This window comes from Festucalex cinctus, chromosome 21, assembly GCF_051991245.1.
Source record: "Festucalex cinctus isolate MCC-2025b chromosome 21, RoL_Fcin_1.0, whole genome shotgun sequence".
Lineage (NCBI taxonomy): Eukaryota > Metazoa > Chordata > Actinopteri > Syngnathiformes > Syngnathidae > Festucalex > Festucalex cinctus.
In genome coordinates this window covers 17,190,767-17,203,613 of record NC_135431.1, presented here as the reverse complement: position 1 = coordinate 17,203,613, position 12,847 = coordinate 17,190,767, and the positions used below count along the sequence as shown (strand labels likewise).

General features: G+C 46.1%; 3 protein-coding genes across 9 annotated transcripts in view; 1 reads left to right on the top strand and 2 right to left on the bottom strand.

Moving 5' to 3' along the window:
• Positions 1–4,856, bottom strand: part of LOC144010058 (DNA (cytosine-5)-methyltransferase 3A-like) — a 36,751-nt gene extending 31,895 nt beyond the window's left edge. For 6 of the 7 annotated variants that reach the window (XM_077510138.1, XM_077510140.1, XM_077510142.1 and 3 more), the window contains exons 1-3: positions 4,718–4,856; positions 2,530–2,598; positions 2,211–2,407 (exon numbers count right to left, since the gene is read on the bottom strand). In XM_077510138.1, coding sequence (XP_077366264.1) covers positions 2,211–2,279 — 69 coding nt within the window. In that variant the 5' untranslated portion in view covers positions 2,280–2,407; positions 2,530–2,598; positions 4,718–4,856. Of the gene's footprint in view, positions 1–2,210; positions 2,408–2,529; positions 2,599–4,388; positions 4,536–4,717 lie in introns of those variants that run through there. The other variant, XM_077510139.1, reaches the window with a different exon arrangement.
• A 319-nt stretch (positions 4,857–5,175) lies between these two features.
• LOC144010559 (heat shock 70 kDa protein 1) lies at positions 5,176–7,858 on the bottom strand. Its single transcript, XM_077510931.1, has 3 exons — positions 7,713–7,858; positions 7,508–7,597; positions 5,176–7,220 (listed from the first exon to the last, which is right to left on the bottom strand). The coding sequence occupies exon 3, from the start codon at positions 7,189–7,191 to the stop codon at positions 5,272–5,274; it is 1,920 nt and encodes a 639-aa protein (XP_077367057.1). The 5' UTR covers positions 7,192–7,220; positions 7,508–7,597; positions 7,713–7,858; the 3' UTR covers positions 5,176–5,271.
• A 1,785-nt stretch (positions 7,859–9,643) lies between these two features.
• On the top strand, positions 9,644–12,132 carry LOC144010595 (heat shock 70 kDa protein 1-like). Its single transcript, XM_077510979.1, has 2 exons — positions 9,644–9,774; positions 10,062–12,132. Exon 2 carries the CDS (start codon positions 10,091–10,093, stop codon positions 12,008–12,010), a length of 1,920 nt encoding a protein of 639 aa, XP_077367105.1. The 5' UTR covers positions 9,644–9,774; positions 10,062–10,090; the 3' UTR covers positions 12,011–12,132.
• The last annotated feature ends 715 nt before the right edge of the window (positions 12,133–12,847 follow it).

The window sequence follows — 12,847 nt, the reverse complement described above, 5'->3', positions numbered from 1 at the left end:
TTAGTCTTTGGAATTTGTTTGGATTGAGTTTGAGTCGCCTCCCTTTTCTGTAATAATTTTCTCCTGCTGTGTCATTCATTGAGATTCTTGCCTGCTTTTGTATTCTAGCAGTTGTGTCTACTGATGCTTTTTATTATTTAGTTTTCTACCTTATGCTAAAACCTAATTGAAGCATTATGTGTAAGGTGTGTTAACCCGATTTACCTCTGTTACAAGTTCAAGTGAGCTTGTTAAGTTTTGGTACATTGATAAAACAATTCTTCAGTTCCTGATGATCTCCTGCTGCTCTTGGGTAAACACAAACTTTGATTTTTTATTTATTTATTATATTTTTATTTTTGTAGATAGAAAGATGATATCTTCAACATAACTTTTTTTAAAGCTAAAAAGCTAGCCTAATTTCATACTTCATTGTTAACCTCATGCCTTCTCCATGGACATTTTATGGTAGTTTTCTGCTTTTCCTCTTCCTTTTTGGACATCTCTCTTTTTCCAACAACTTTAAAATGTTGACTCTATTTTTTGAATACTATTTAATTATTATGTTGTTGTTTTTTTTATTTAATCATTAATTTATTGGAAGAATATTTTCTCTAAAATTTTAAAATAAATATTATTCATTTTTATGTAATCATTATTTATTTTGAAGAAAATAAATAAAAAAATAAAAATGTAAAAAATATATTAATTCATTAATTTCTTCTTCTATTATTTTTTTTTAGCGATCCACAGGGAGCCACATGAGAGGGACGAAAGAGCCACATGTGGCTCCAGAGCCGCAGGTTGCAGACCCCTGGTAGAGTGTGATCCACTTTGTTTTCTTATCTTGTGCATTTAACCTTATTTGCTTCTTGGTAACATCTTGCAGCCATAGAGCATGCACATGAATATGATCTAATTCCAAAGCAGTCTAACCATACAGATGCAAGATAAATTCAATTTCCGATCAAGCTACTTTGAAATGTGATTTTAAGACGACTTCAGCGAGAGTATGGTGTTGACATCAACGTCAACATTCTGGTTTCAGTCAGACTAACGGCGTTTTCCATCTGATCCCATTCCCTGCTTCCTCGACCGGACCCTGCGCTGCAGTGACAGGAGAGCGGTTGCTAAGGTGCAGAAACTGCTTAGCAACTGTCTCTGACAGGACCGCCGCGCTGACTAAACGCTCTGGTGTCACTTCCTGGATGATCATTCAGCACGGCGAACGGCTAGCACTGGCTGGCTGTCCATATGGCAGTCGCCATCTCTCGAATGGACGGAATATCGGGAGACTGACAAGTGCAAAGGAAATCGTTTTAAGCGACGACGTATTGAGAAGCCCGCTCAGCCGTGTCAATGTTATCAAGTGTCAAAGCGCACAAACGCACTGGCCAATCTGTTCCTATATCTTTGGTCTATTTCGGACTCGTGGCGGGTTATTTTAGGCTGCAGCAGTTGCTAGGCAACCAGACTGCAAGCCGGGCGGGAAGAGGAGGATCCCATCAGCATCAGACAGCCTGTCCTCTTTCTTTCGCTTGCCACATCCACACCTAACTTGCTCTCTCCATTTTCCTTTCGAGCATTGTGTCCTCTCCTCTCTCTCTCTCTTTCTACCCTCCTGTATTATTATGTGCTGTTTCTATTCGCGATTTCTGTTAGCAAAAAAAAATTAAAATATAGAAATTACTCAACATGATAGCGATAATTGAGATTTAAAACAACAAAGGCAAAGTTATCCACAATAAACTAATTGTGAAACAGCACAGTAGGCTAACCAGGAGGAAGCTGTAAATTATATAGCTACAATATAATTTGATTATAATGAACTTCCACATTTATCTGCAATGCTGTGATTTATTGCACTACTCACAAACGATGTGGATTCTGCCAACTTACAACTTTATCACCAGTGCTGCGTTTACATTGCAGATTGTGTTCCTTCTAAATGTGTACAACACACTACATGTGACCGCCGGGCTCCGTTTGATTGGTAAAATGGAGTCATTAGTATTAAAAGCAAACACGGTGAATCAGAATTTCGCTGTTATGCTGCACACAAATGGAATGAGGAGTCAGAACCGAGTTCATAACAGGCAGATTTCAGCTAGGCTAAAAAAGAGATTTTGACAATGTCCCAGAGAAGACACCTGCCAAGTATTTTAATTTGTGGGAATAAAATACACTTGCTGTGACAAGTAGAGTAACAAGAAACTATGCATTAATCTTACCACATCGTTGGAGGTTTTGTTTTCGGGTGTCTGGGGCAGTTGGGCGACTGCAGGACTGTTGGACGGCATGACGAAAGCAATTTTACAAAGTTAAAAAATAAAAACGTAGAAAATCTAAGTCCCTCAGAAGCAGCAGGTGCGTCGTCATTCAAACTGCCCCTCAAACTGTCCGACAATCACTCAGTCCTCCCCCTCTCCTAAAAAGCAGAGAGAAAACATGCAAAACACGAGTGAATAAAACAGCAAGTTTGCGTCGATAGAAGATTTTTGGCCATGTGAAAGCGTCATCTAATTTTCAATGTTTGAACTTTTTCCTCACCTGATCTGGTGCCTCTGCAAAATCTCATTTCCATCCCTCCATTTTCCTCATTAGGGGGTCAGCTGGAGCCTACGATGACCACAGAGCGGATGATCATTTGTTAGAAAATGTTAACTTTGCCACTTATCACACCAGTACACTAAAACACACAAATCCATCCATCCATCACTTTTCTACACACCCTCAACTTATCTGCCAATCGCATAGCACACAGAGACAAACAGGCAATCATTGACATTCTCAAGTCTATTATTAACCTCCCATACGTGTTTTGGGACTGTGGGAGGAAGCGGGAGTATCTGGAAAAGAAAACTCCACACAATCATGCAAGAACATGTTAACTCCACACAAAAAAGGCCTGAGCCAAGATTCAAACCCAGGACCTCTTGGCTGCGATGCAGACATGCTAACCACTACAATAAAGTGCTGCCAACTTACATCAGAAAACTTCTGATGTGCTGCCAACATCACGTCATTGCTAACATCTGCAAGTACAATTTCTGTAGTACTGCACGTCGGGAGTGTGATGCAAGATCTATCAATGTCAGACTTTTAAGTGAAGACAAAAAGAAAGAAAGCAAAATGTTTGATTTATAAATCCCGAAGCTGTTGTGGAGTACAGTATGTCACTCCTCACACTGTTGCCTTACATCAGCCTGCACTGTAAAGACAGTCAGGCAGCGGGCCAGCGGAAAACCATGGGTGGAAACTTTGCAGAAAAGGGTGTACAATAACCATCCAACACCCCAAGGGTCTCACTGCTCAATCTGCAGGCCAACTCCTTCCTCCAAGTGAGTTAGATGTAGGTCACACACACACATGCACACGCATTCACATGAACAGACGTCACAGGCCTATAGAAAGTGTATGGAACAGAAATTGTTCCAGCTGTATTGCCAGCGGGTTTTTAAATTAGACTCTTGTCAAAGGTCCAAGCACAAGCCTGAACTGGTGGGAGAAGAAGAAAGAAATTGTTGCCAGAGGGGTGGGAAATGCTTCATTGATTAAGTCTAAGGTAGGAAGAAGCAGCTGCTGAAAGAAATGGGTCATACATACATATATATATGTATATATATATCGTGAAATCGAGGTGCATGTAAATATTATACATGAATATTTATTAAATATACTATTAATAATAATAATATTTTAAAAATACATAAAATAAATATTTTAAAAGTTTCACAAGTTATGAATGTTACATTTGTGTTCAAATTAATTTAAAATTGGCATGCATTGTTGTTTGAACGTTTTGCACAGGATTCTATTTTGAATAAATGAAACCTTTAAATAAATGTTGTGTTTATTGCTTCAATCAAATAAAATCACAATCATGCGGAATGACTTAAAAAAATAAATAAATGAAAAATAAAAAATAAAAAAAGAGAGATTTTATTTTTTTGGCCATGTGGCCTGGCCCTACTCGAGACAATGATAAACTTCAGTCAAGCTAATAACAAATAAACAAATAGCTTGATGACATTTTACAGAGGAATACGGTGGGACTAAGCTCTGTTTAGTATTTACTCGTTGTCCGAAGAAACTTTTACTTTATAGGCACATGCCGGAAATGCAGTTGAGTCCTTATGCTAGCTTAACATACTCCAGCTTTATGACAATTAATATTAGAAGCGACCTCACGCGGCCTTCAGCGGTTGACACTTGTCAAAAAACAACAAAAAAGAAACAGCATCTAATCCCCAGCGTGTTGCTGGAAGACGGTCACAAACACGGGCTTGTTGATGTGCCTGTGTATGGCGGAGATAAGCTTTGCTAGGTCAGGTAAAACACACGCACGCATGCGTTTGGACCGAATGCACCCGTTCACCCCGGAGGCGCGTCCCCGTGTGCTCGCTCACCGCGGAGTCGACACTTCGGCTCGGCTCGCTCCTCCGTTTATGTGCCGCTGGGTTAAAAGGGGACGGCTAGCGTTCCGGTTTAATGTTACCTGGCGGTGTCGCCGGGAGGCGGTTTACGCTCTGTTGGAATATGTTAGCATTACAGCCCCCCATATTTGATTTGACATTCCTCCCACCCTCCCCGAAAAAGAAAAAACTCCCAAGTTCACTCTGAGGCTTCGCGCACAGCTCCAGCCCTCCACCGTTTCGTTGCAATGACTACCCGAGGTGGTTGTGTTTCGAGCGAAAGGCAAACATCTGCTAGGCCAAAATGTAATCTTTGTATTTACCGTATCGTCCGACCCTGTCGGCCGTCGTTTTCCCCTCCTCGCTCTCTCTCTCTCTCTCTCACTCCCTCTCTCCCTCCCTCGCGCTCTACCGGGTCTTCTCCGTTCGCTGCTGTCTCGCGCTCCCCCGCCTGCTTCCGTCTCTCTCTCTCTCTCTCTCTCTCTCTCCCTCTCCCTCTCGAGCCGCAGACGCTGCAGCGCAGCACCGGCGATGGTCTCCGCGGGGTCCTAAAGCTAGCCTTTTTAATGGGTTATCAGACTGTCCCGGTTCAATTAATGGCTGAAAAAGCCGTCAGCGGCAAAGGTGGGGAGTGCCGACGGAGTGGGTGCCCCCGAGCTATTCATCCACCTGACAGCCCCATCCCGATGAAAATATTTAAATTAATTTTTTTATATAAATCTGCTCCCCCATCGATGATGGTTGACTTGGTCAAACATTACCTACACACATGGATCAGACATTATAGCATTTTTCAACAAATTTATTAATTACAGTGTATATTTACATTAACAACAACAGTGCAATATTATCATTAACATGTCTTAAACGACAGTCCTCAGTCCACCTCTTCAATGGTGGGCCCCTGGGAGCCAGCCTGGGCTTGCCCCCCACAGTCTCCTTTTGGCCCCGCCCCCTGATACAACTTGCTGATGATCGGCTGGCACACCCGTTCCAGCTCCTTTTGCTTGTGCTGGAACTCGTCCTTGTCAGCCAGCTGATTGCTCTCCAGCCAGTTGAGGGTCTGCTCACACTTGTCCATCAGCGTCTTCTTGTCCTCCTCACTCAACTTGGCCGCCAGCTTCTCGTCCTGCACGCTGCTCTTCACGTTGAAGGCGTACGACTCCAGAGCGTTCTTGGCGGTGATCTTGTCCCGCTGCAGATCGTCCTCAGCTTTATACTTTTGGGCGTCGTCCACCATCTTCTCGATCTCCTCTTTGCCGAGACGGCCTTTGTCATTGGTGATGGTGATCTTGTTCTCCTTGCCGGTGCTTTTGTCCACCGCCGACACGTTCAGGATGCCGTTGGCGTCCACGTCGAAGGTGACCTCTATCTGCGGCACGCCTCGGGGAGCCGGCGGGATTCCGCTCAGGTCAAATCGTCCCAGCAGGTTGTTGTCCTTGGTCATGGCTCTCTCGCCCTCGAAGACCTGGATGAGGACGCCCGGCTGGTTGTCGGCGTAGGTGCTGAAGATCTGCGTCTGCTTGGTGGGAATGGTGGTGTTGCGTTTGATGAGCGCGGTCATGACTCCTCCGGCCGTCTCCAGGCCCAGCGACAGTGGCGCCACGTCCAGCAGCAGCAGGTCCTGGACGTTGCCTGAGGTGTCCCCCGTGAGGATGGCGGCCTGGACGGCGGCGCCATAAGCCACCGCCTCGTCCGGGTTAATGCTCTTGTTCAGCTCCTTGCCATTGAAAAAGTCCTGCAAGAGCTTCTGGATTCTGGGGATCCGCGTGGAGCCGCCAACCAGGACCACCTCATGGATCTGGCCCTTGTCCATCTTGGCGTCCTTCAGGGCTTTCTCCACGGGCTCCAGAGTTCCCCTGAACAGGTCGGAGCACAGCTCCTCAAAGCGAGCCCTGGTGATGGAGGTGTAGAAGTCAACGCCCTCAAAGAGGGAGTCGATCTCCAAGTTGGCCTGCGAGCTGGAGGACAGCGTCCTCTTTGCCCTCTCGCAGGCGGTGCGCAGCCTCCTCAAGGCCCTTTTGTTCTGGCTGATGTCCTTCTTGTGCTTCCTCTTGAACTCGGCCACAAAGTGCTCCACCATGCGGTTGTCGAAGTCCTCTCCGCCCAGATGCGTGTCTCCGGCGGTGGCTTTGACCTCGAAGATGCCGCCCTCGATGGTCAGGATGGATACGTCGAAGGTGCCGCCACCCAGGTCAAAGATGAGGACGTTGCGTTCGCCGGACTTGCCTTTGTCCAGACCGTAGGCGATGGCGGCCGCTGTGGGCTCGTTGATGATCCTCAGGATGTTCAGGCCCGCGATGACGCCCGCGTCTTTGGTGGCCTGCCGCTGGGAGTCGTTGAAGTAGGCAGGGACGGTGACCACGGCACTGGACACCGGTTGGCCCAGGTAGGCTTCGGCAATCTCCTTCATTTTTACCAGCACCATAGAGGAGATCTCCTCTGGGTTGAATTCCTTGTTCTCCCCTTTGTACTGCACCTGGATTTTGGCCTTGCCTCCATCAGCCACCACCTTGAAGGGCCAGTGCTTCCTGTCCGCCTGCACCACCGGATCATCGAACCTCCTTCCGATCAGTCGCTTAGCATCAAACACCGTGTTGCTTGGGTTCAACGCCACTTGGTTCTTGGCAGCGTCGCCAATGAGCCTCTCAGTGTCGGTGAACGCCACATAGCTGGGCGTGGTCCTGTTGCCCTGGTCGTTGGCGATGATCTCCACTTTGCCGTGCTGGAAAACACCCACGCAGGAGTACGTGGTGCCCAGGTCGATGCCAATCGCAGTGCCTTTCGCTGAGACCATTTTGTTTTGTAGTCTGTCAAGATGCTCGTCTGTGAGGACGACATTACAGCAACACATTAAAAATCATTCACCCATTTTCAAGACCTCTTATCTTCATTAGGAAGTCTTCAATGAGTCTAACATTCAATGGGGGAAGATGCCGGAAAACATAAATATGATGACATAAATTTATTTAATATTACAACATAATGAATATCCAAGCTAAATAACAAAGCATTCAACAGGATGCAGTCTAAATACATGGCATCATTCCCAACAGTTTAAATATAAAGCAAAAGTAAAGTGTCCTTTCCAGAAAATAAAAGTATTAACTTACATTTAAAAGTGCTTTGTGATGTCTCTGGCTCTCGTGGCTCTCTTGTGAATCTTCTCTTGTGGATCTTGTTCTCCTGCGCTAATATCCAAGCTAAATAAGAAAGCATTCAACAGGATGCAGTCTAAATACATGGCAACATTCCCAACAGTTTAAATACAAAGCAAAAGTAAAGTGTCCTTTCCAGAAAATAAAAGTATTAACTTACATTTAAAAGTGCTTTGTGATGTCTCTGGCTCTCGTCGCTCTCTTGTGGATCTTGTTCTCCTGCGCTGTACGTCAGCTGCTTTTATACTAGTTCAGCTGTCATTCTGGACACTTCCAGACGTTTCTCCATTAAGTGACATCACCGACAAAACCACTTTCCGTTTGGTCATTTCAAAATAAAAGACAGGATAGTGGATTATGGGCAATTGTAAGGCAGACAGGCAGGATTTCGCTCTTATTGTGAAGGCAAGGACGATTCACAACAGTAACAAGTGACGTAAGCTTCATGCAGAACACTGGAATCGTGGCGACTCAGGGAGAACATACTAGTAAAGTCTAGGCGCTAGTTTATTTTTGCAAATGACGTCATTAATTTAACGAAACTATTATGAAATATAAAAAACTGTCTATCAAATGTATGTGTGTAAATTTTATGTAATTCAACCAATGAAATCATAAATCTAATTAATTTATATGTATAGTAACTCAAACTAAAGAAGAAAAAAAAAAGAGGCTGTGTTGGGAATCACTCATTCCCTGCTTCTTAGTTATCCAACTTACCCCCCAAAAATATAGGTCTCCAAGTACTATAATGAAGACATTAAAATACATTACTGTAATTTTTTCCTAAGAAAAGTACTTTTTAATGTGATTGTAAGGCACTGGAATATTGTGCACATTTTGAACATTAACTCTGAACTCAAATATAGTTTTTTTTATTTTATTTTTTTAAATGTGCTTAAATAATGATTGCGTTTATGGCACATACACCAAGATATCCAAATAAATGTTTAAGACCGGTTTCTAAATATTGTATGCAAATGTATTGAACATACAAGCTAAAAACAACTGAACTGCACTTGGCCAGTAATTATTTTACATTAGAGGGAGTCATTGAGAATCACTGCTAAAGGGATTTTTATATAGTTCATGATTAGATGATTAGATTTAAAAAGAAATTTGCATACAATGAAAGAAGCATGAAACGTTGAGGCTTTCTTGTTGACATTAGCTTCGAGGCGTATAGCTTTAAGACGTATAGGTGTTCTCAGTTTAACCTCTGGGGTCAGCTTGGGGTCATGGACCTCTGTGATAAAATGAAATATACGTGTAGTCCTGTTTGGTAAACACTGATCTAGTGGAAGAGCATTTCAGAGGTTGTTTTTTTCTACCTGTCAATCAAGGTCGCAGGCTTAGCTGGTTGAACAAGGTAGGACATTTTTGGGTGACACTCAGAGGACAGTGATTTTGTTCTTAAATTATCCATCCATCCATCCATTTTCTTGACCGCTTATTCCTCACAAGGGTCGCGGGGCTGCTGGCGCCTATCTCAGCTGGCTCTGGGCAGTAGGCGGGGGACACCCTGGACTGGTTGCCAACCAATCGCAGGGCACACAGAGACGAACAACCATCCACACTCACACGCACACCGAGGGACAATTCGGAGCGCCCAATTAACCTGCCATGCATGTCTTTGGAATGTGGGAGGAGACCGGAGTACCCGGAGAAGACCCACGCGGGCACGGGGAGAACATTCAAACTCCACCGAGGAAGGTCCGAGCCTGGACTCGAACCGGAGACTGTTCTTAAATTATTCCAATTTAATTCTTCAGACTGTAACAACATAACAGCTAAATAGATGTAAAGGTGGATAGTTTTTTTTTTTAGTTTGCTTATGGCAAATCTAACTCCCAACCTCTGTGTTCAACTCAAGCAGAGACTACAAATTCACGCTGCATCGCCAAGATTCCAGAGTGTTCTGGATGAAACTTGCGTCACTGGTTACTCTTGTAATCCGACCTTGCCTTCAAAATAAGAGTAAAATCCTTTATCTGCCTGACAATTGCCCATATTGCAAGAACAGTTTTCTTTTATTTTGAAAACACCAACCGGAAGTGGTTTTGTATGTGATGTCACTTGACGGAGAAACGTCTGGAAGTGTCCAGAATGACAGCTGGACTTGTATAAAAGCAGCTGACACACAGCGCAGGATAACAAGTTCCACAAGTGAAGATTCACAAGAGATCCACGAGAGTCAGAAACATCACAGAACACTTTTCAATGTAAGTAAACACTTTTATTCTCTGGAAAGGACACTTTACTTTTGCTTTATATTTAAACTGTTGGGAATGATGCCATGTATTTAGACTGCATCCTGTTGAATGCTTTGTTATTTAGCTTGGATATTCATTATGTTGTAATATTAAATAAATTTATGTCATCATATTTATGTTTTCCGGCATCTTCCCCCATTGAATGTTAGACTCATTGAAGACTTCCTAATGAAGATAAGAGGTCTTGAAAATGGGTGAATGATTTTTAATGTGTTGCTGTAATGTCGTCCTCACAGACGAGCATCTTGACAGACTACAAAACAAAATGGTCTCAGCGAAAGGCACTGCGATTGGCATCGACCTGGGCACCACGTACTCCTGCGTAGGTGTTTTCCAGCACGGCAAAGTGGAGATCATCGCCAACGACCAGGGCAACAGGACCACGCCCAGCTATGTGGCGTTCACCGACACTGAGAGGCTCATTGGCGACGCCGCCAAAAACCAAGTGGCGTTGAACCCAAGCAACACGGTGTTTGATGCTAAGCGACTGATCGGAAGGAGGTTCGATGATCCGGTGGTGCAGGCGGACAGGAAGCACTGGCCCTTCAAGGTGGTGGCTGATGGAGGCAAGGCCAAAATCCAGGTGCAGTACAAAGGGGAGAACAAGGAATTCAACCCAGAGGAGATCTCCTCTATGGTGCTGGTAAAAATGAAGGAGATTGCCGAAGCCTACCTGGGCCAACCGGTGTCCAGTGCCGTGGTCACCGTCCCTGCCTACTTCAACGACTCCCAGCGGCAGGCCACCAAAGACGCGGGCGTCATCGCGGGCCTGAACATCCTGAGGATCATCAACGAGCCCACAGCGGCCGCCATCGCCTACGGTCTGGACAAAGGCAAGTCCGGCGAACGCAACGTCCTCATCTTTGACCTGGGTGGCGGCACCTTCGACGTATCCATCCTGACCATCGAGGGCGGCATCTTCGAGGTCAAAGCCACCGCCGGAGACACGCATCTGGGCGGAGAGGACTTCGACAACCGCATGGTGGAGCACTTTGTGGCCGAGTTCAAGAGGAAGCACAAGAAGGACATCAGCCAGAACAAAAGGGCCTTGAGGAGGCTGCGCACCGCCTGCGAGAGGGCAAAGAGGACGCTGTCCTCCAGCTCGCAGGCCAACTTGGAGATCGACTCCCTCTTTGAGGGCGTTGACTTCTACACCTCCATCACCAGGGCTCGCTTTGAGGAGCTGTGCTCCGACCTGTTCAGGGGAACTCTGGAGCCCGTGGAGAAAGCCCTGAAGGACGCCAAGATGGACAAGGGCCAGATCCATGAGGTGGTCCTGGTTGGCGGCTCCACGCGGATCCCCAGAATCCAGAAGCTCTTGCAGGACTTCTTCAATGGCAAGGAGCTGAACAAGAGCATTAACCCGGACGAGGCGGTGGCTTATGGCGCCGCCGTCCAGGCCGCCATCCTCACGGGGGACACCTCAGGCAACGTCCAGGACCTGCTGCTGCTGGACGTGGCGCCACTGTCGCTGGGCCTGGAGACGGCCGGAGGAGTCATGACCGCGCTCATCAAACGCAACACCACCATCCCCACCAAGCAGACGCAGATCTTCAGCACCTACGCCGACAACCAGCCGGGCGTCCTCATCCAGGTCTTCGAGGGCGAGAGAGCCATGACCAAGGACAACAACCTGCTGGGACGATTTGACCTGAGCGGAATCCCGCCGGCTCCCCGAGGCGTGCCGCAGATCGAGGTCACCTTCGACGTGGACGCCAACGGCATCCTGAACGTGTCGGCGGTGGACAAAAGCACCGGCAAGGAGAACAAGATCACCATCACCAATGACAAAGGCCGTCTCGGCAAAGAGGAGATCGAGAAGATGGTGGCCGACGCCCAAAAGTATAAAGCCGAGGACGATCTGCAGCGGGACAAAATTGCCGCCAAGAACGATCTTGAGTCGTACGCCTTCAACGTGAAAAGCAGCGTGCAGGACGAGAAGCTGGCGGCCAAGTTGAGTGAGGAGGACAAGAAGACGCTGATGGACAAGTGTGAGCAGACCCTCAACTGGCTGGAGAGCAACCAGCTGGCCGACAAGGATGAGTTCCAGCACAAGCAAAAGGGGCTGGAACGAGTGTGCCAGCCGATCATCAGCAAGTTGTATCAGGGGGCGGGGCCTGCAGGAGGCTGTGGGGGGCAGGCCCAGGCCGGCTCCCAGGGGCCCACCATTGAAGAGGTGGACTGAGGACAGTTGTTCAGGACGTTAATGATAATAATAATAATAATAATAATAATAATGTTGCACTGTTGAGAATCATGTTGCTAATGTTATGTACATACTATAATTAATACATTTCTTGAAAACTGCTCTAAAAGTCTGATGTGTGTGTTTGACCGGAGGTTCAGGAAATTCTAGAAATTTCCAATGGCTACCCGGCTACTACTCTTAAACAAATATCTTTACTTGGTCAAATTAGGCTTAATACTCTTAACGATACAGGCACATGCATGCATACATAGAATGCTAGTGATGCTTTAGCACCTACTCTTTTACCCTGGATGAGGTAAAGTACCCTTTCAGTTAGATCCATTATTTTTTTTCTTCATTTATCCATCCATCCATCCATTTCCCTGACCGCTTATTCCTCGCAAGGGTCACGGGGGGCGCTGGCGCCTATCTCAGCTGGCTTTGGGCAGTAGGCGGGGGACACCCTGGACTGGTTGCCAGCCAATCGCAGGGCACACAGAGACGAACAATTCACAATTCACACTCACAAGCACACCTAGGGACAATTCAGAGCGCCCAATCAACCTGCCATGCATGTCTTTGGAATGTGGGAGGAGACCGGAGTACCCGGGGAAGACCCACGCGGGCACGGGGAGAACATGCAAACTCCACCCAGGAAGGCCGGAGCCTGGACTCGAACCCTTCAACATTTAAATTTTTTTTTTTTTTTTTTTAAATTACCTTCTCTGTCCATTTAAATATGAAACACCATCTGTCAGGCTGAACAAAAGTCAATAGTCAAAAACAACATTGTTTAGACACATCATCACACAATGTTGACACCTCGAAATGAAG

Bases quoted from the DNA above. Each gene is read 5' to 3' on its own strand.
- LOC144010595 (XM_077510979.1), top strand. From the start codon at position 10,091: ATGGTCTCAGCGAAAGGCACTGCGATTGGCATCGACCTGGGCACCACG.
- LOC144010559 (XM_077510931.1), bottom strand. From the start codon at position 7,191: ATGGTCTCAGCGAAAGGCACTGCGATTGGCATCGACCTGGGCACCACG.